The 23,963-nt window shown below is 38.3% G+C and overlaps 1 protein-coding gene across 3 annotated transcripts in view; it reads left to right on the top strand.

The window, feature by feature from the left end:
- Positions 1–1,488: 1,488 nt before the first annotated feature.
- The window catches only part of lrba (LPS responsive beige-like anchor protein), a 262,968-nt gene continuing 240,493 nt past the window's right edge, over positions 1,489–23,963 (top strand). For all 3 annotated transcript variants that reach the window (XM_057332760.1, XM_057332761.1, XM_057332759.1), the window contains exon 1: positions 1,489–2,257. In XM_057332760.1, the coding sequence (XP_057188743.1) occupies positions 2,126–2,257 (132 nt within the window). In that variant the 5' untranslated portion in view covers positions 1,489–2,125. The remainder of the gene's footprint in view (positions 2,258–23,963) is intronic.

Genomic DNA, 23,963 nt, shown 5'->3' with positions numbered 1-23,963 from the left:
TGAGGAAATACCGCGAGAATTAAAACGCAAGTGAGAACAGGGATATCTCGCGTGATTTCACCAGCCTCGCCGTAAAGCACAAATGCGCTACCTAGTGTTTACCATATGGTGTTTACATTATTTCACTAAAAAATATATATAGACCAAACAAAAGCGTTGAAGGACATACAGCACAAGATGACGTTCATTAAAACAATTATATACCAATGCATCTCTGTAAAATGACTTTTTACATAAATATTTACATGGATATGAGTTATTGTGTCATTGTAAATACACTATTCATTCAATATATTGTCCCTTATACAATAGTGTCAAACTGCAGCAGTGAATATTTCCATAGTGGCAAATAAAGACATTATTTTCATATACTGCGACTTATTATTCTCTAATAGTATTAGGATCATTATTTACACTTTATTAAATATATTAAAACATGTATTAGATTGCCACGTGTTATTCTTGTAAGATGTTAGTGCAGGGTAAGTTGAGGATCTGTAGTATGTTTTATGTGAATTTCTGCTTTTAGACACTTCAACCTATATATTATTTGAATTAAATAATTATTATTATTTCACTCCCATGGAACAAACAGCACAAGAAATTACAAACCTACTCTCCCGAGAACAAAAACTGCCACTTCACATTCACAGTAACTGCACAAATACAACAGGTTTTTTTGCATTATTATTAGCACAACGTTTGGCTTCCTTAAAGGTATACAGTTCACCCAAACTACATTTTTTAAATACATTTTCTCACCCTCATGTCAATGTCCAGACATTTCTTAAAACATCTTCTCTTGTGTTTCACAAAAAAAAGAGTTATATAAGACATGGGTAAATAAATGACGACTGAAATATTCCTTTAAATAGCTCCAGCAAACATGTGGACCTTGTTAGTTTTAAAACTTTGACCAGAAAACATTTAAACAAACAAACAAACGTATGTTTATAGGATTAAGAATATTGAATTCATATATATTGACTATTTGTTTCTTTATTCTTTGCCTGTGTGTTTCTCTGTGTGGCACGAAGAGGTATTTCAAATCTCAGAATAAATTTCAGTGTCTGAGAGACTAATTGTTCCCTGCTGATACATTACCTGTACTTTTAATTCTGTACACTCGAGGGACTGTAAATACAGTAAACAAAGGATACGTGCTGCCGACTCCTTGGCAATGACACAGAGGACAATGAAATCACATTTTATCTTCAATAAACACATTTTCCAAAGCTTGAAAATACATGTATGGCACACGTTCAGTCTACACACGTGATGAAGACTCAATGCTTCATATCTTTTGATTTATCAAATCCTGCGGACGTCTCACAATGACTTGTATTAATAATCCTGAACCACAACCACAGCAGAGCAAAATATATCTCCTCTACCCTTCATGTTCTCTCACAGCAGTATACTTTCTACCTGTGATAGTAGTACACCTGAGCCCTCCCACAGTATATTCTCTTTTCGCGCACTGCGCATGCGTAGGTCTCTCTCACGCAGCTCGACTGTCATGGCGGAGACGTAGCGGAGTAGGAGCTGATTCAGGAAGAGATGGCGCTGTAAAGTGGGTTACTGTACAAACTTCACTCCAATAGTTCTCGTAGGGACCAAGAGGACTGTATCCCTTTGGAGGAACCCGTTAGAGTCGATGTTGGACTTGCATTTGCCTTACATTTTATAGTTTTTGCTGTCTAGTTCCTGTCGGTGTGGTCTACCTGCGCGGAATCTTCTCTTCAGCACCGCGTTTCCTGTTTGACAAACACTCACAAACCCTGAAAGGACATTTCCCACGAATTTATTTCCTTTTTAAGACCATCGTGGATTGACAGGGATTGGCTTTTTCATCATCTTGGATCACCACAGCGTGGATTTATCCTCCTCTTGTTAAGTTTGTAGCTGTTCTGTGTCTATAGTGGAATAATTCCTGTCAGGCAGGTGTAGTGAGGGCAACCGACATTTCGCCGTGAATGGAGACCAGGAGCTGTTGTTCGCACCTGTCAAATTAACACGCGGAAAGGGGTTTTCCCCGAATAGTTTTTCCATAGATTTAACTCGTTTTGAGTGTCGGTAGGGTTAAACAGGTGTCCCACCTGTTCCCCTCTCACCTGGCTGAGTCATGGCGAGCGCCGGTGACAGCGCTGTCGGGATACCGATCAGAGGTATCCGCATGAAGTTCGCTGTTCTGGCGGGGCTGCTGGAGGCTGGAGAAGTCTCCAATCGGGACACAGTGGAGACGATCTTCAATCTGGTAAGATGATTAGAGCCCAATAAAGATCTAACGTCAGTATGGATGGACACGAATATCCCAAATATTTAGTCTCACTATTACTGTGACTGTGCTTTTAAATTACATTTGAAGATTTGTATAGTTAGGGTTGTTAACACGCTGCGTGAATTCGAACTAGTAGGGTTGATGTGTGCATTGCCCCCATTGTGTCCTTAATCAAGAGAGCGTCAGGTTGCACCACGGGGACAAAACGCATAGTAAATGTCATGCAAGTCCCTTTGGATAAAAGATTTGAAGAAATGGAATGCACTTTAATGTCAATAGAAAAGTTGGTTGCTGTGGTAATACAGTGCGTTTTAGAAAGGGCATTTATGAATGAGATCTGTGTCTGTTGAGTTTGTAAGGTTTTAAAATGGGCAAACTTATTCATATAAATGTATATATATGTCACTGGATTGTGAAATGCATTCTCTCTGTCATCGCAGACAGTCCCTATCTGAAGCTATTATCCATTAATCCATTATAAAGGATTACACGTTGTTAGGAACCTGGGTTGATCTTTTAACAGTGACCTAATGGTCACCCTCTAGAAATTATGTCAGGGCTCAGATTTTATGCATGAACAATCTCTTACTGTTTTCTCTAGAGTGTGATGGCTCCACTGGTTCAATGCTTTTATGGCTAGGAATTAAACGTGATGGCTCACATAGATCTCACTAGTTTAACTTTGGCAGTCAAAGTTCACAGCTCACTCCAGCAGAAACCAGTGATGTAATAACAAACCTCAGCATAAGGAAGTCAGTTAGCAGCACTTTCAGGAAATTACAGCTTTTTTTCTCCTTACACTTCCACAAGTGGGGTGCAAGCCCCTGTTTTACATTTTTCTAAGTTTCAAATGTTATTGAGTACCTGTGTGTGATTCACATTGTAGCTGATTGTGAGAGATCTTGCATTGCTGGTGTTGTGAAATGACATTGCCGTGTGAGTGAATGAATGAGCGCTATAAGGAAGTATGAGGCGTGCTGCAGGACCCTGCTCTGTCACTGGGGCAACACAGCCGAGGGTTTGAGGGACCAAAGCCACACTCGCATAATACGTCACATGTAGCCTGCCCTGCACACACTAATGTTCAAAGCCTGGTGTATAGCGTTTTACATTGCCCTGAAAAACAACAAACCTTTTTAATAACCTGTAAAACCTGATGCCCCTGCAAGACTAAAAAAAACCAAAGTTTTTCAGTACTATATTAGTCAGTAGTGCCCCAGAACTGTTTGGTTACAAACATTCTTACAAATGTCTTTCTTTGTGTTCAGCAGAACAACAAACTTTAAACATGTTAGAAACAACTTGAGGGTGAGTAAATGGAGACAGAATATTCATTAATGGGTGAACTATCCCTTTAAGGGATCTCTAAACAAGAACGCAGATAGATTTGTCTTTATTTACTGTTGGACACTATGAAGAATTCCAGGGTCTTAAGGTTTTTGGCAATAAGGGGACTTTAAAGAGGAAATATTTTGTGATTTTTTTAAGGTCCTACGTTGGTTTATGGAGTGTCCAACAACAAGTTTTGTACATACACGGTGTAAAAACACACATTTTCTAATAATAGGCAGTTATTATGACCTCACTTCTTGACTGACTCTCAAATGATTCGTTCGGCGATTCAACTGTCTAATCCCCTCCTTTCTGTCAGCCGACTCTGATTGGTCAGATGGTCTAGTCTGCTGTGATTGGTCTACTGCGTGCAGTGTCACATAAGGAACGTATGCGGGCATTACACGGAGTGATGCAAATCTGACCCGGAACTAAAATTAGAACGACAGACGAGATTCGTGTGATTCAGAGTCGACTCCTTTTTTCCCAAGCCAATAACTTTGTTTTTCGTTCACTTTCGGCTTTACAACTTGGCAGACTGCTTTCCATTTACACACAGCAACATTACACACAGCATGAAATGTAATTTTAAGGACATTGCAATAGTTACTCTTTAAGGATTTTAGTAAGTGATTATAAATGAGTTCTAGTAACGTAGTTTGAAGGAAGTAACTCCGTAGCAATTAATAAGCAATTAATAATCTCTCTCTCGCTCTCTCGCTCTCTCAGACACTTGCTATTGCAAATTTGATTTACAGTAACAAGCCTTCTTTGAAATTCATGTGCTGCTGTTTGACTCTCGTGCTCCCGGCCTGTGATCAGAGATCACTGCCTGAATAATCTCCTTCAAAAGAAGTACAAAGCAAAGAGAACAGCACTTGTTTTGACATCATCATCGTAAATGTGCACCAGGTTTATTAAGCGTAAACGTCTCTTCGCCTCATCAAAACCCACTAGTCGTTCGGGAGCCTTGTTCAAGCACTCTCTGGACGCTCATTGAAACTGCATCATCATTCTACTCTCTGTTGGTTGCTATATCTTGGGAGATCAGGGTGGTTGAATAGAGCAGCACCTGTGTTTAGCCCGAGGTGAAGGGTCAGCAAAAAAGCATATGACCTATGTTTGTTACCATGGAAACAATAAGAGCAGGTGACCAGACTGCTCTCACCTTTCCGTACAGTTCTTGACTGGTAATTGTTTCCCTATTCCTTCTAATGCAAAAGCTGAATATTTTTTAGATACATTTAACAGTAGCTCTTGTAACCTATTTTTTTTTACTGTTCCATAGTTTTAAATTTGTACTAGTCTGTAAATTGGGTTGAATCTGAAGGAATTGAAAAACAGTGAAACAGTGAGCTCTTAGACCAGACAGTAGGCAATCCACTGCTCTCATGTAATGGATTTAGAGAGGTTTATTTCTATCATTTATTTGCTTTATCTAAAAACAACACACCCCTCTCTGTTTTCTAATGAATATTTTATCGCTCCTCCCAGGATTTGGTTACTTCAGCAGATAGACACTGAAGCTTGTAACTGAAACCACCTTCATCCACGTGTCGCGTCCTGGTAGCACTTTTAAAGCCTATGCAATGAGTCTCATTTAATGGAACTGGCCTCAGATCAGTGCAGATATGGTACTTAGGCTCTGCCCGGAGGTTGTGGCAAAAGTGGTCTTTTAATCTGAGATTGTAATGTTGTTTTGCTGTTGTCCTCAACATGGAAGGAAGCTCACCCCTTTGATTCCCTCTCTTTTCCGTTTCTTGTTTGTGGGTAGTTTGGGTGGAGAGCATCTTTCTCTAAGGCGAGGTGTCGCTATTAAAATGAGTTGCTGTGAGATGGGGGGTTTCTGGCAGCTTTATAGAGCAACATCTGATTTGTGTCCTTACATCATGCTGTACGTTAACTTTTTTGCACATAGCACTGGTGCTACAGTTGTTTAAAGTTTTGTAGCACAGTTGTAGCACAAGTATAAAACATATTTTGTCATCGATACAAAAAGACAAGAGCAGGTCATCACATAAATAGGAAGGTATCTGACAAAGGACATTAATGTATCGTACAGATGGATAAATTAGGGCCATATAATTTTTAGTTCTGTGTTTCATTTTTTTTTGCTGTACGGTAGTATTATATCTGTCCACTTAAAAAAACTGTACTGTAAAATTCCCAATACTATAGTGTTTTAAGTTACTATAGTAAATATTAAAATAAACTACAGTGTTTACTACAGTTTATCAATTTACTACAAGAATCTTACAATTTGCTGTAGTAAATACTAGTACTTTGTCATTTTAAGGCTAAAATACACTACAAGACTTTTGCTCAGATTTTGCCCAGATTTTCAGTCTGGACTTGTTGCAGAAAGTCTGTGCCAGTCTGCAGATTTGATCAGTTAGTTTGTTTCTATCTAAAACTTTCAAAAATCTGCAAGTGTATGATGTCTAGTTTAAAAGATAAAGTCTTGTAGTGTATTCCAGCCATTAGTGCTCAAGTTAAACTGACTTTTATTTTGGCGGGTTGTTGAGTTTAATTGTGTATTTGACTGTAGCTTACTCAAACAGAGTAGCTCGTGAAATAAACTCTGTGCAACTCTGAAGATGTGTTCATGTCCTCATACAGTAAGACGCAGACAAATCCACAACTGTCACGCGTGTAGTATGTTAAACTGTGCACCTCATTCACTCATACATGCACAGAACAGCCAGAAGACATATTTAAATAGCAGGATTACACGTCTGCGATTGCGCATCACGGAAGTCATAGAGCTATATGGACTCAGTGCAGTCGCAAAATAGACTAAAACTAAGTAAAATAGTTTAGTGTGCTATTGATTAACGTCACACACAAACAAGCACAACGACAAAGATACAGTTTGTTTTATTCGGCTTCGGTCAAGAATTTTCATTTCGGTGCATCCCTACTGTACAGCCCTGCATACACACTTGTAGAACAAAGTAGCTGATACCGTCTCTCAGTCTTTTTCTCTTTGCTTTGAACTATCAGGTGTTACAATATTATTTATTTTCAGCCTTCACTTAGTGAACAGACTGTTTGCCGTTTGTTTAAAGCAAACAGCTAAAGCACATCGTAATAGTCTGATAACATTATTCACAGTGGCACACAAAATGACGCAGAGGACACACTTGGGTAATGTCTGGATTTATGAGTCCTGGCACATTGTAATAATGCAGTTGTAATATATGTCACAGTCAGAGATTATAGATAAACGTGGCCCATATAGTTTGTTGTTCCAGCATTTTATATTCACTAGACCAGGGCTAGTCAACTGGCGGCCCGCGGCCAAATGCGGCCCCGCCAATCATCTTTACCTGGCCCGCCTTAATATTTCAAATAAGTGGAGAGACTTTGAGAATATGGAGGACTAAACCTGCAAAAATTATAAATAAATGAATAAATAAATATATAAACGAATAAATGTAATAATATGAAAATAAATACAGGAATGAATGGTTTGATAAAACAAAATAATTCGTTTTAGCTATTATTGATCTTAGCTTTAACTTTTCTTTTCATTTTTTAAATTGATTTATTATTTTTTGTGTCCATTTTTAATTATTTTTAATTATTATTATTTTTTATTTTTAGATTATTTTATTTATCATTTCCTTTTATTTTTACATTTATTTATTTATACGTTTATTTATTTTTATATTTATTTATTATCGCATGTATTTATTTCCACTTTTATTTATTTATTCTTGTATTTATTCTTACTTTTCTGTGTCTTGTATGATAATTAGATGGGTTGGTCTTGCCTACTATTGGTTCAGCGTAGATTGAAGCGTTTGATCGATTACTCTTGACTTGTTTTGGACTAACGTCACGTCACTCACTGATCGTTTGCTTCGTGTATAACGTTAAGTAACTATGGCGTGCGCACAATTAGCTAGAGAGTTACAGCATTTAGCCAATGAAGTCGATAACCATGCATCAAATGACTGTGTGTCATTCAGATTAGATGCACTTATTGATGATTTATTACAGATTGACGGCGAGATAAATGACAAAGTTCTCCCTCGGTTGTTAGCCTCTTTGCAGCACATTCAAAGTCTGTGCGAGTCAGAGGGTGCTATGCTATGGTGGCGTTACAGTTCAACTGGTGAAAATCATAAAGCACAAAATGTAATAAGGTTTAACTACACAGATGAGCTTGTAAACCGAAGTCGCAAGCTAACGCTTTGTCAAAGTGATAGTTATAAGCAGCCTTTCGGTTAGAAAAAGCGTAAAGATTTAATGTAACATGATGTAACATAATGTAAATGAATTGAGACATAGTGAACTTAAGTCACAAGTTAACACGGTAGTAATGAGCATCGTTCTTTCACTACAGGGGCCATCAAATGGAAACCATTCCTTCTAAAAAGACGTGGTTACTAAACGGTACTCGTAAACTACATTCCATAAGAGATAAATAACACAGAGGTCACAAGTTAAGACGGGCATATTCCCTTGATTCATCCAGCTGCATATTGTTGTGTGACATCTTGATATTATTGCAAAGATCCGCAGCAGCTAGCATTGCGAAATAGCTTAGTGTGATTGTTACCGTAGTGACACGCTGCCTCGCTTTATTGTATGGGTACGAATCCCGTGTCAAATCGCTTTATTTATTTTTTCACCTCGCTTCAGCCGTTACGGGCGATCATACCAATAATTTGCAATCTTAACAAGAATGTCAAAATCATGTAACAAGAAAGTCTGTGTTTATTAGACATCTTAATATCAAGTCGTCTTGTGCTTTCAGAATCGACGAATCTGCTGAGGTCGTTCATGCACCTCTTTGGCAGAGGACCTGTAACCGGAACTTGGTCACCACCTTAGCACCCCCTGACTCGCACAGATTTTGAAGAACTTTGTCATTTATCTCTCCGTCAATCTGTAATAAATCCTCAATAAGTGCATCTAATCTGAATGACACATAGTCATTTGATGCATGGTTATCGACTTCATTGGCTAAATGCTGTAACTCTCTAGCTAATTGTGCGCCCGACATAGTTACTTAACGTTATACACGAAGCAAACGATCAGTGAGTGACGTGACGTTAGTCCAAAACAAGTCAAGAGTAATCGATCAAACGCTTCAATCTACGCTGAACCAATAGTAGGCAAGACCAACCCATCTAATTATCATACAAGACACAGAAAAGTAAGAATAAATACAAGAATAAATAAATAAAAGTGGAAATAAATACATGCGATAATAAATAAATATAAAAATAAATAAACGTATAAATAAATAAATGTAAAAATAAAAGGAAATGATAAATAAAATAATCTAAAAATAAAAAATAATAATAATTAAAAATAATTAAAAATGGACACAAAAAATAATAAATCAATTTAAAAAATGAAAAGAAAAGTTAAAGCTAAGATCAATAATAGCTAAAACGAATTATTTTGTTTTATCAAACCATTCATTCCTGTATTTATTTTCATATTATTACATTTATTCGTTTATATATTTATTTATTCATTTATTTATAATTTTTGCAGGTTTAGTCCTCCATATGAGAATGGTGTGCTTTAAGAAATGCGCACCCTGAGACGCCACGCCTTTGAAAGTTCCAAACGCTGCTACATTCAATATGAAAGTAATTCCCGCGGCTCATAACGATTGACGTCTTATAAAGCGATTTGATCGGTCTGTCCCAGAAACTTTGTTATTTGCAATGTTATAATAGGCAATCCACAGGCAGTAGGTTTGCGCACGCGATGGTTTACGCACGTGATAGGTCGCGATCCAAAACGCGTCTTGTGCCCTTGAAAGTAACTGCAGGAAAAGTACTGTACTACACCACGTGAACTATTGTCTCAGATAAGGAAATAACGATGCTGTTTTTATTACTGCATTCATTATGTATGATTTAGTGTTGTCACGGTACCAAAATTTCAGTAGTCGGTACCAATACCTGTCACGGTCCCACCGTCTTGTTTATGAAATTCTAGTCGTGTGGTGGGATCGGGGCAGAGTCCTTGGGTTTTATGTGGGAAGGCCATGAGATGTTTATGTTTTTACCTCTCATGTGTTTTTCCAGTGTCTCGTCTCTGTTCCCGCCATCTCGTTTCCTCGTTATCCTTCCCTAAGTGTTTGATTACCCACACCTGCCCCGTGTCGTTATCCCTCGTTTGTCTTCCCTTTAAATACCCTCTTGTTTCTTTGTCTTGTGCTCGTGGATTGTATTGTGTTCCGTGGATGTGCTACTTTGTGTTTGTTTCCTGCCCAAGTGTCGAGTCATTGATTTCGTGTGTGGATTACCCTTTTTCCCTTGTGAGTTTTGTGTTCCTAACCTGTATTGTCATGTTTAATGTTAGACGTTTGATCGTGTCCTTAGTTTAGTTTTACTGTTCTTGTTTTCTTTTTGCCCCCTCGTGGGAAGTCTTTTGTTTTATTGTATTGGCCTCTGTTTAGTTTTTTCCCTATTGTGGGTGTTTTGGTTTTGTGTTTTCGTGTAAATAAAAGTATCTGTTAACCCCTTCACTGCCTGCCTGGGAGTGAAGGGGTTAACACCTCCTTGGGTTCTCTTCCACCACGCCGTTTCGTGACAAATACCAGTAAAATTCCATGGTTCTCGGTACCAATTTCGGTACCAAAGCAAAACACAAGTACATGCTAATTGAAACACAATTTTATTAATAAAGCTCATTGTTAATATAAATGTATAGAAAGCAATGCCATTTTGTATACATGAAGTATAAGTTAATTGTTGCTGAAACTGTTGTGTGCTCACTGGGGTCTTTCATGCTGATGAACATCCTCCTCAGTCTGCTGCTGTAAAAGACAAATAGAATAAACTTCAGTAAGTCAACTGACTGAACAAACATGCATATGCAATATTAAAACAAACCTCAGTTTTTATACTGAATTTACACAAGATTACTTGCATTAAGGTAACTGTATATTAAAATAATAAATGCAACAGATATATTTTTCTTTAGTTTAAATGTGGCTTTTTAAACCTAATAGAGTTATATATCCAAGACATACACATTGCTAGTCATACAGTTAGTATGATAGTTTTCTAGCACATAGATTGCAGATAGGCCTAAATAAAATACTAGGTACTGTAAACCCCACCCTGTCCTCCCATTAATTTTACTCCATTACAGTTATAAAAGCATTAAATGGTTAATAAGGACACTTGACTGGATTAGCATTGGTGCTAACAAATTAACACGCAAACAGGGATGTTTATTTTGACGTAACCTTTAACTTAACATATGCTACAACATTCATAATGCAAACGCGAACAGAATTTGAAACTTACCGCTTGAACTTGTTAACTTAAATCCGGATGCTTCCTCGTTTCACCACAAAACTCTGTTCGTTTTCTTCGTGATATGACTTTAATCTGAAGTATTTCTGTTCGCATCTCTTGTGGATCGGAGCCAAGCTTATCCGCTCATCACGTCTTATTGCGTCTATAAAAAGTTTCCGACTGACAACCTGTCAGACAGAGCACCAGTACCCGGTTGACCCGGTACGTCGGTACTACCGGGTCTTGTGAAAATTAGGTACCGACAACTTTTTTATTTTTAGGTACCGACTTGGACCCGAAGTACCGGTACTTTTGACAACACTAGTATGATTTAAACAGCTTTGTTTATGAAAAGAGCTGTTCATGTCCTTCCAGAACTTGCACTTCAAACGATCTGCCCTTATACGTGCGTGGGGCACATTCATGCGATTGGCATTCACCCGAAGATTCGATAATGGCGTTCAGTTTCTTGCACAGATCGATTGATTTGCTTTATTAGACGTCAGTTTAACGTCAAGGGGCAGGGATTACTTTTGTGCTGAATGTATTAGCGTTTTTGACTTTTTTATTTGACTTTCATTAATTCAATATCTTCAAAAAAAAACAATACCACCCACATCTTGGAAGTACTGGGGGACTGTGGGTGAGTAAATTAACAGCAATTTCATTCAACATATTAAGAAATATAAAATACAATTAAAAGACAATATCCCTTTTAATTAAATATCATGAAAAGGTATATATATACTGGATGCAATATTTGTGTGCATGTTTTAATATATGACCTATAAGTAACAGCAACAAAAACGGTATAAAAGGAACAAAAGGCAATAAATAACGGAAATACAAAATAACAGAAGAAATTATGATATGGGAAAAAACTGGCCCGCATCCTATTTATACTTTTGGAATCCGGCCCTCAAAGAAAAGTAGTTGAAGACCTCTGCACTAGACCATTACTTCTCTAGCATAGTAAACACACACACAAACTAGAAACTACACTCTGCGACAGAGGTTGCGCTAGACTTTTTCATTGTCTGTCATTTTGATGGACAGGCTGCTCGTAAAATATCCGCCATATTCTATTTTTACCCGTCACTATGGTGCAAGGTGATATTACGTGCTAATTAGCATGTTTGTGACATCATCGCGACGTGTATGCGTTCTTTGAACTTACTGTATTTCAATATCCAATAAAGCCAAAGTCGTTTCATATTTAATGTTTCTGTTGTCAGACATAAAATAATAATAATTACAGACAAATGTTCATATGTCCAGCAGTGTTGGGTAAGTTACTCTGAAAAAGTAATTAATTACTAGTTACTAATTACATATTCAATAGTGTAATTAGAATACTGTGCAAATTACTCTCTCCAAAAAGTATTTAGTTACTTATTACTGATTACTTTCTATATCCTATATCAACCTTGATTAGTTAAGTGATTGATGGATAGGCATGAAACGGCTCTAATTCATTCAAATAAATAATATTAAACTACATGAAGTACTCTTATTAACTGACCAAAGTATTACAAATGTGAGAATTATACATTAAAGCACGGATTTTAAAGTTAGACTTTGAATTTTGATGTCAATTCCACTATTGCACACACACATATTACACAAAGTATTTAGTTTAATTACATCAAAAGTAACTGTAATTAAATTACAGAAAAAATAAGAGTAATCCCGTACTTTATTTTTTCAAGGGAAAAGTAATTAAATTACAGTAACTAATTACTTAGTTTAATTAAGTTAAAAGCTGCTGCTAAAACTAAGTTTAAGCTGCTGTTGGGTCATGAAAGACGCAGAGAGTCCACTCACTGAAAGTTAAGGTTTATCCAAAATGACGTGAGTCACTATCGCTCTCTGAAGGAAAAAAGTCTGTAAACACTGCACCACTGGTTTGTGCGCACCTGTGTGTGTATGACAGCATGCGACGAGAGGGTCTGATTGAATGACAGATGCATGCTTGGCAGAATCACATCCAGAAACAACGCCACAAACAACGTTAGAGATCGCTGTGTTATTATAAAAGGCAGTTCATTTTGAAACTATGGCGAAACAAATTAGGCGGTGGCGGGCTAGTCACCTTGTTTATAAACTCCCCTGGCTTTGCACCGCGAGTCGTCGCTGAAAACCCACGTGGGAGTAATGAATGGGAAACGAACGCGTCCCTTCGCGTCCTTACTTCACAGGGCAGGGGTACCTCTGATCGCTTGCGATCACGTTCTGATGAAAGGAAATGATTGGATGCTACCAACTCGACAAAAAGGGGAATTACAAACTGCCCTCATTGTAATCCGTCAAAATGACGTACGGCCTTCAGATTTTTCCGTCACTGGGATAAAAAATCTGTCAATGATGGAGAATTTTTGGTTAACGTGACCTCTGCTCTGCGATCTGTGACCTTTGCTTTGATAGCGTCTCAAACCAAATAAATTTGTTCTTTTGGTACAAACAAAGCAAAACAAAACCTTTTTGAAAGTGTAAACGAGACGAGCATGTCCGAACCTCTAAACAAGCTCTGACCAGAGGCTGAATAGGCCTCTGAATAGGTTTTCTGTTGTTGTGTAGGTGGATGGAGGTGTCTGCTTACCACTTGCTATCCCAGGCTGTTCCTATGTGACCAGAGGTGGATCAAATACTGCAGTCTTACAGCTTCAACCTCATTGTGTGCTGACGAACACACACAGCCTGGCGAATTGACTCTCCATCAGCTGCATTTCCAAAGGATGTTTGGAGATGTGACTATGTCTGTGACTTATTGCTCCTCATGAAACTGAGCTTACTCTCTGTGGAGCCTTTTCATTGTGCACTAAAGTGTGAGAGCTGTCTTTTCTCTTCTCAGCTAAATTTATCTGGTAATATAGAGTGCTTTATCCTGCAAGCAGTCAACTCAATGGCACCTTAAAGCACAATAAACAACAAAAGCAATGCCACATATTTTACAGAGTACCTACACATTGTGTTTGTTGGTTTAGCTTTGGCCACCGCAATTATATTCACCCAGAGAAAAAACTGAGAAAAAACTGAGGCGCGATTATGTTGGTTTTTAGGAACAACATAACAATAAAACATTACATTATGGTGATTTTCGCCATAATGGGAATTTTGTCTAAATGTCACGTACATGCCTCTGGCTTTGCATTTTCTTATATTTGTTCCGAGTTAAAGTAAAAATGTATTAGTGGGGTTGGGCAGATAGACTGTGCCATCGTCCATCGCCGATGGCCGATAGACATGACGATGTTGAGCCAGCATCGTGATTCCAACAAATGTTTTACTTTCGTCACGTGACGCTCGCTGCTCTGTGCTGTGGGCTGCAAATCACGTTGTAAACAAATACGAACAATTAAGTAATGGGCAATGGCATAAAACCTCACACTGTTCAGATCAGACTAGCCTGACTTTATAACTGTGGAGCTCGCGCTGTATAAAGAGGCGCAGTTTGCACAGCCTGCGTTGTATAAAAAAGACGCGTGTCTGCGCAGCTCGTGTTGTATAAAGAAGACGCACCTCACTTTATAACTCTTTTATTGAATATAACATCAGAATAACTGTGGAGCTCGCGCTGTATAAAGAGGACGCGCAGTTTGCGAAGACCCGCCTGACTTTATAACTGTATATAAACAACCTGAGCACTGTGCTGGTTTACATCAACTGCACTTTTATTTCTATTTTATTTAGATTTTAATATTTTTTATATACACACATTTTAAATCAATTTTATTTGTTTTATTGTCTTTTCAATTCTAAAGATAAAAAATTTAAATCATCAGGGCCCGTATTCTTAAAGCTTCTAAGAATCCTCTAAGAAAGCTCTTAATTTAGCTTAAAAACTTCTACGTAGGAGTCTTAGCTTAAAAGTGATTCAGGATCAATCTGAGAGCAACTCTGAGCAAGGAAAAGACAAAAACGTTTATCTTAGTGAGGAGGCGGGGCTGACCCCGTTGCTATGTCTTTTGAAGACTGTGATTGGTTGGTTGGCCAAGAAGGAAAAAAGAGCGCTTTTAAGTGTAGGGTCATTAGTTTGAAATTACACATGTCATTTTTTATATTTTACCATACTCACGCACGCATGCACACACACATATATTCTTTATTTTTTATTTACCATGCTGTTAATGTCAACGTATTTGATAGAAAATGAACAGTGACACAATAAGTTTCTGTAAGTGCTGTAATTGTTTGAATGATCCCCATAGAAGGTTGTGACAGTACCAAATCATCTTTGTTGCATAGCTGCATTTCTACAGTTGCTAAATATGTTAATGTAGTGCTATGGCATTTCAGCGCTGTCTTGGCGATGTTAGCATGTCTCTAATAGGATCGGTCACAAACATCTAATGTGTTGTGTCTTATTAACTCACTGTCATTCAATTCAATGTAATTTAATGTTATAGCGCGTTTACAATTTGCACTGCATCAAAGCAGCTATACAAGAAAACCAAGATAAACCAAAGTTGAAAACACACAAAAACAATAAAAAAATCAGATAAACCTTTAAAGTAATATGGAAATTGTCATGCATTGCAACACATTTCTTCTCACTTTTCGTGTTTCTTCCATTTTCTCTGCTGCTAAAGAAACTCTTAAGTCTCTTAAAAGCCCTCCTTGCTACTCCTTAAATTTTGGACCTTAAGGGCGTTTTCACACATAAGGGTTTGTTTCGGAACCTGGTGCGTTTTCTCTCTTGGTTCGATTCGTTTAGGCATATGTGAACACGGCAATCGCGCTAGGATCCGCCCTAAAACAATCGCTCCGAGACCGCCTGAACAAGGTGGTCTCGACCCGATTGCAAACGAACTCTGGAGCGGTTCGGTAGACGTGTGAAAGCCATCCGACCCAACGGACCAACGAACCAGACTGTATCACAATGTATGATGGGTAATTATGTAAAGTTGCGTGACGCAAAAGGGATTGTTTTGATAATGGCTCCCTGTAACAATGTTCAAAGTAAGGAAGGAAGGAGGCGGAAACCGGCGAACGTTAAACCAAACTTTTAATAAAATAAACAAACAACAAAACGAAAGTAAAGTGCTGACAGCTCCCTCACAGTCGAATGCCGGCCACACAAACACAATAAAACATAACATAAAATCCAGGCCTGGTTCTCTCTCGTCCTTCTCCTCCTTTTATGCTTCCCGAGCTCCGCCGTGAGATACGCATGACAACGCGCAGCTGACGCTCATTATCACTCGCGTTACCGACCGGAAAATAAACAGATGCACTCTGACCAACCGAAGGAGAGTTTACTCGCACGTGACTTTTATTAACAAAGTTTGGTCCGTTTGGAAATATTGCCTTGTGAATGCGAACTGAACTAAAATAACTTTCAATATTGTAGCGATTTAACCCCCGGTTTCGGAACAAAGCAATCGATACGTAGGTGTGAAAACGCCCTAAGAGCTCTTTTAAGGGTTAAGATACTTTATGAATAACTTTTTTCTTTACTAGGATCTTTTCTGTAATTTTAAGGGGAAACGCCCACATTTCTAAGAATTTTCTTAGAATTTTGTCACTAGGAGCAACTCTTTGTGCTAAGATTTTTCATGAATACGGGCCCTGCTTTTTAAAGATGTCTTATGCATTATGTATTCTATGTTTCTTTTGTCAATCACTTTATGTAAAGCTCTTTGAATTACCTTGTGTATGAAATGTGCTATAAATAAACTTGCCTTGCCTATAAAGAAGATGCGTGTCTGTGACAGGGCAAACTACATTTTACACTTGTGCATTATAACTACTAATTAGTTATTATACTAATGTATACTAACTAATGTTTTGTGTTGTCTGTTGACAATATTGATCTCTGTTTCCCATAGCAAGGGAAGTATGTATGGAGAAGCTTTCTGTGCAAAGAAAATATACTGTAAATATTATTCAATACACAGTCAGGCCTAACAGAATAAAATGTATGAATAAACAGTGCATTTTGTTAATGGCAATATGGTTTCCTTTAGATTTGATTGAATGATTACCACAGAACAAGAGCCAGAGCATTAGGGGATGTGCTGAGAGAGTGAGCTGATTGGAATGTGAACCTGGAGAAGAGTATTAGAGGGAGTGAAGGGTGTTGAGTGTTGCAGGACAGTGAGTCACATGACATGAATGAATGCATTGTTTACATGAGTGGGCACCTATATCCGGGTCCTGCAGGGCCCTCATGTGAGACAACAGGTCAGAGTACAGTAAGAATTGTTATTCAGAGGTCAGCCTTTGTATGTCAACGGTGCATGCATATCAAAAGAATGTGGTCATGGGCAGATGCAGCATTTTAGTAAACAATTCTCTTTAAAGAAATCAGTTAATCTTTATTCATTTTATTTACAATAAATAATTTACAAACAAACAAACAAATAAGTTAAATGAAATGAAATATTTTTTACACATTGGGTTTCTTTCCACAACAAGAACTTGAGGTGTTGTGGTAAGATGTCTCTAGATGGATGGAGACTCAATTGTAGAAAAACAAACCTAAATTATTTGGCCACAACAGATTAGGGCTCAAATGACATTGAATAAGAAGCCTTGCATTTTCTTCCAGGGCATGAATAAAAGCAACGGATAAATGAAACAAAGTGCTGTTTAGCCATTTGTAGGGTATTGGATTTGACTTTTCCGAGCATTGTGTTTTTTATCAGACTAGCCCCTCCTTTTTCTCCTGCTGGAAACGAAGATATTGGGACACAAAATACATTGTTGTTTACCTGTGAGGTTTAAATAGAAACTATGAAGCAACTGCTATATCCTTTCTGTGAATGGGCGTGCTGGATGATTTTATGAAACTCATTTGCTGTTTGAATACAGCTGGCTCATTCTTTATATCAGTGAGCATTTTGTGACTGTTGGTGCATCCCAATTCGCCTACTCATTAGGGATGGGAGAAAAAAATCGATTCACAATGAATATCGATTCAATCTGCTAGTGATTCAAATCGATTCACAAATTTCTAAAATCTATTTTTTTAAATGTTACTAAATATAATAACGTAATGTCTTTGGAACAAATAAGGCAGAAGTCAACTGCAAGAGCGGTACAGCACCCGGACCTTTTACAGAGTGCATACATCACATCGCAAACACAAGAGAGAGAGAAAACCAAATACATTCAGGCCTGTAGGACTAAACTACAAGATAAATGGAATACATTTTTAGAATGGTCTTTCTCTGCATCTGCTCTGTGAGAAACAGTGCATTCAATTTACTATACCGCAGCTGACTTGTCAGTAAGCGAAAAAAATTCCCCAAACCTGTCACTGTTTAGACTTAAGAACATGAACATATGAACACGAAGTTCGTCTGTCACTATTATATCTACCATACAATAAAGGAGGTCTCCAATTTCTAAATCTAGAGTGGTATTATTGGGCTGCACAACTTCGATCTACTTTATATTATTTTTCTTCTGAAATAAGTTGTCCTTGGTTGGATATTGAATCCTCCTTTATAAAGTCAAACTTGCCCTTTAATCTTTATCTATACTCGACAGATATAAAAAATATTAGAAAAAGGAAAGATACTGTATCATTTAATCCGATTCTCTTGAATATAATTCAAGTTTGGTTTGACGTACACAAATATTTAGGTCAGCCCAATACTTTATCATGCTTTACTCCAATATGGGGAAATGAATATTTTAAACCCGCTAGCATGGATTCTGGATTTAAACTTTGGTATGATAAAGGACTGATAAAAATTGAGGACTTATATAAGGGAATAGATTTAATGTCTTTTGAAGAGTTGGTAGCACAATTCAATATCCCCTAGGGAAGCACCGATACCAGTATCGGGTATCGGCCGATACCAAGCTCATGTACTCGTACTCGTAATGACACACCGATACCAAAGACCGATACCTCACGTGACATACATAGAGCCCTATGATTTCTGCAATGCGGAAAACACGGACGGAATAGAGGAATCCAGGCATAAAAACAGAATTTGCTGTACAACACGGAATGACACGGAATCTGGCAAATGTATTATTTCCTACCAAGAAATTAGCGCTGAACCGCTAACAGCTAACGTAACAGCTAACGAAATATTCAGATAGTTTAAATATGTATTCTGCTTGTTTTGCGTGACTGTGTGTGAAGGAGTGGTGCGGTTGTGTGTACTGAACCTGAACACGTTTTGCTTTTGAAGCTTTCAGAGCCAGTGTTTCACTGCACGAGGACACGAACACATAACAAACACCATTTGCAGCGATCCATCAAAAATAAAAGTACGGTTAACTTAAACAAACGCTCTATGCGGCATCCCGTCAAAATAAAAGTCCGGTTAACTTGAACAAGATATAATACACTCACATTTTACCACACCACCCCCCTTGAATTTTTTATAATTCAACCACAGTGTATATTGTTTACTTTAGCAAACTGAAGTAAATGTGCTAGTAAAATTGTGCTACTTATCCTAATTTTTTTTAACTTAATTTAAAAAATAGTACTTAAATTTAAGTAGACTTAAAAACAAAACAAAAAAAAATGTACCAGTAAGATACTGGTTTATTAACATAATTGTACATTATACACATTTGATTTGCGATTTTAACTTTTCTAATTCAAGCTTCAATTCAATATTGTTGTGTGGAGCACAGTATGGGTATAGTTACCCTGAAAGAAAACAAAACAAAAAAAAAAACATTTAATTGTTTCCATTAAAACCATTACAAAATTAATTTTTGTAGTGTGCTTTGGGCATTATTCAAATAGGGCTTACTGTTGTTCAATTGGTTCCCAACTTCCAGATTACATCACACCAATATAATCCAAATACCAGTGTACATTATTATAGTTTCCATTAAAACAAATACAACTCCCATTGTAACCCTTAAATCCATAACATTTTCTATTGTGTTAGTGAATTATTAAAATAGTTCATAGTTTACATAGGCTGATTTATTATTTTTTAAGTATGTGGGATTTTTTAAAACAAGTAAAAAATGTGCTGAATGTTTAATTTCATCCAAGTGAAATTAGCAAAACAGTTAGATAGAATTTACATTTGTTTGAAACGCGGAGCTAGGCGTGAGTTTACACAGGGTGCGCACGTGCGTCAAGCCTCGTCCATATTGCCAGATGCCCGAGCCGGACTCAAGTACTATAAACGTCATTACGAAACAGGCTGTGTGTGCGCGTCAAGTTTAAACGGCTCGTCCGCGAGATGCACAATGCGGGGAAGAGTCGTTGAAATGCGCGATGATCCTCATAGCGCGAGCGCTTTGACGTGACGCGCCGCAAACCCCCGTTTTGGGAGACGCGTGTGGAGTCACCAGAGACTCACAGTCCAAAGACAAGCGCAAGAATAAACAAACCTAAAGACAGAGAGTCGCAACACACTAAAAATGCTCATCTAATAGATCATTTTTTCCCTTCATTTACAGATGTTGTGATGTATTTTTATAGAATTGCAAAGCAATATATCGATTATCGGCGTATTGTGATATTATCGGTATCGTGAGCCCTGTATCGCGTATCGAATCGTATCGGGAGGTACCCTGCGATTCCCATCCCTAACGTATATCACGCCAGTTAGGCTGAATAAAATAAATCCAAACATTCCAGACACATGCATTAAATGTTCAGTTGATAAAGGTACTCTTCTACATTGTATGTGGAGTTGCCCTAAGGTGAAAGAATTTTGGAAGGAGGTGGTGGCATTAATTTATCGAGTGGTTTCAGTAAATCTTCCAATGGAACTAGAGATTTTCATTTTGGGAAGTATCCCAGACCACATTATACTTTGTAGCAATATTCATAAATTGATAGATATAGGTATACTTCAGGCTAAGCGTCTACTTGCTTTGTATTGGAAAAGATTAGAAATGCCGTCTATCATACAGTGGATCAATAATATGTCATTTTGTTTAGCTATGGAAAAGATAACATATACTGTACCTTAAAAGGGAAACTTTTATATTTTGAGAATATTTGGAAACCCTTTGTATCCTTTCTTTCTAACTTGGATCTAAGTAAGATCTTAAATGTGGTTGAAGGTGATTAGACGATATAATATTGAACGTATCAGTATCCTTCTTATTTCTTTATGTCCCCTCTACATCGCTATATATTTTGTATATATGACTTTCCTAATTCTCACGATTGAACTACATAAGTTCTTTGTATCAACCTGTGCCAATTATTATTTAATTATGAAATTACGTATATATATTTTTTTATTACACGTATATACGGTTAGATGGTTTTTTTTGGTCATTTTCTTTCTACATGTTAGTTGGATATTGGTTTTCCTACTTTCTTTATAAGCTATTGTACTTTTTTAAATTATTTTTTATTTTACTTTATTCTATTTAAGTTTGTTCTTTTTCTTTTTCTTCTTTTTCTTTTTTTATTTCTATCATCAATATGTAAAAGAGATCAGAATATTTCTGTAAATATTTCTGCATTTTGCTACCATGAGTTATCTCAATAAAAAAAAGGAACATGAACATACTTCTGTAAATATGCACAGTTTGTTAGCCAGACGTACGCGCTGGGTGCTCCGCACGGGACTAATACACTCATATTGGTAAAATAACCGCTCTTTTAATGTATGTGTATGATGATTTTGTCATACGATGTGGCAATGTGTGGAAGTGACTGTCATTTAACATACAGCACTAATGAGTCACGTTTAATTACTATTATGTACTTATTTTAATGTCTGACATCAGAATACGTCAATGAAAATGGCTTTAATGGGCACTCAGTTGTATTAAAAAAACAATATGTGACAGTTCTAAGAGTAGAAGTCAAAATACCAACACTAGTCTGACTCTAAACTTAAAGGTCCTATGTGTAATTTTTTGGAGGATCTATTGACAGAAAGGCAATATAATATACATAACTATGTCTTCAGAGGTGTATAAAGAGCTTACAAAATGAAGCGTTATGTTTTTATTACCTAAGAATGAGCTATTTCTATCTTCATACACCGCGGGTCCCCATGTAATTCGCCATGTTCTGTCAGCGTGGTGTTTCGAACAGGAGGGGGAGGGGTGGAGTGAGCGGTTGGTTGCAGTTCGCAACCTTGCCGATAGATTTTACTGACTGGACCTTTAAATCTTAAATATGCTAATTAGTACATCAAGAATCGATTCTAAATCGAATCGTGACCCCAAGAATTGATTCTGAATCGAATTGTGAGGGACCAAACGATTCCCACCCCTACTACTCATACTATGCCCTTTAAGTATGTCAGTAGCTGCGTCTGAATTCGCTCACTCGTTTAATCTTTCACTATTCCCAATATAGGGAATGCTAAATAGTCCACTATATGGGGAAGAAGTGAATGAAAATAAGTGACCGATTTAGGACACTGACGTAATATACCCAGACTAAAACTAGTCTGTTTTGCGATTTGAAACTCGTTTTCCGGCTGCATTGAGTTCATATAGCCTATATCTAGAGCCCTATGATTTCCGTGATCCGGATGCGGAATCCTGCTATTTAAATCTGTCATCTGCCGGATATGCTTTTTTGGGAAGATCGCCCAGCCCTAATTTAGCATATTAGGATTTGGTTCATACTAATTCTAATTTGGAATACTATTTTGGATGGATGGTATGCAAATTGGGGTGCAGCATGTTACTGTTTTAGCACACTTGAGCTCCACTAGAACACAATAGGATGATAGTGTAACAATGTTCCTATAAACAAGAAGGAGGCGGGAACCGGCGAACGTTAAACCAACTTTTAATAAAATAACAAACAACCGAACGAAAGTAAAGCAAACATAGTAAAATTAAAGCAAACATAACAAAACATAACATATCGCGCCGTTCCCTCATGGCCCTCGTCCCGCTCTGCTTGTCACATACCTCCATCGCCCCTCACAGGCCGGGGGTACTCCCGAGACTGCGCTCTACTCCCCCTGGGGCCAGTCTTGGTGGCTGCAGCACCTGGGGGTAAGGACAGACGAGACGAGAGAGAGAAGAGAGAAAAAAAATCTTGGCCCGGTTCCCAGACACACGGCCGCCCGGTCCTCAGCCAGCCGAGAAGCTCTTCCTCGTGGTTCCATGTGATGGTACTGGATGCTCGGTGAACGACGCGATCCTCCTCCACCCCCTGGCGGCCGGCAAAGTCTCCTCTGGCTGAGGGCAGCCGGCAGCGAGTCCCCCGTTTCCTGCTTCTCCCCTTCACGGCAGACGGCAGCAGGCTCCGGCCAATGGCGACGACGACTCCTCTCCCTCCCAGACGGCAGCCAGCCCACCACGACCCAGGAACATGGCAGCGAGCTCTCCGTCCCACCCGACGTATACTTGCTCCAGCACCACCGCCTCGGGCAGCGACTCGCGGTCCGCACTCTTCCGCGCTGCCCGACCTCTTCAGCACCGCGATCACCCTCAGCAACGAGGGCTCTCCGACAGCATGTCCCTCCTTCCTCCCGGGTTTCGGCACCAATGTAACAATGTTTCTATAAACGGGAAGAAGGAGGCGGGAACCGGCGAACGTTGAACTAACTTTTAATAAAATAAACAAACAACCAAATGAAAGTAAAGTGCCGACAGCTCCCTCACGGTCGACTGGCGGCCACACAAACATAATAAAACATAACATAAAATCCAGGCCTGGTTCTCTCTCGTCCTTCACTGCTGTCGCTCCTCCTTTTATGCCTCCGGAGCTCCTCCGTGAGAGATGCGAGACCGGTGCAACGCGCAGCGTTCCCTCACATCCCTCGTCCCGCTCTGCTTGTCACAGATAGGATTATTGGAAAAGATGGCCAGCTCCAGAAGAGCCTTGCATTGTGATACGAGCCAACACTGCTTATTTGTAACTCCATGTACATGAGTGAGAACGTATTGCAACAGGAAATGCAGCAGACAAAAGCTGGATGGCGAGAAGGGAAGTGGCTTTGAGTGTGTGGTATGTGCACCAAACATCTAGAAGATGCATGTACTGAGGCCTACAGGTTATAGATTAACAGAATTTACTTTCACCTACTTTGTTGGTACTTTTGATTTCCGTAATAATAATATTGATGTCACTTCAAGTAGAACGCCAGTGCTTGTCATAAATGCTTAACCTGTCTATGTTCAAAACTCTTCTTTGTTTTAGTAGTCTAAAT

The sequence above is a fragment of the Triplophysa rosa genome, linkage group LG4 (genome assembly GCF_024868665.1).
Source record: "Triplophysa rosa linkage group LG4, Trosa_1v2, whole genome shotgun sequence".
Lineage (NCBI taxonomy): Eukaryota > Metazoa > Chordata > Actinopteri > Cypriniformes > Nemacheilidae > Triplophysa > Triplophysa rosa.
This window is presented reverse-complemented; position numbering and strand designations above follow the sequence as displayed.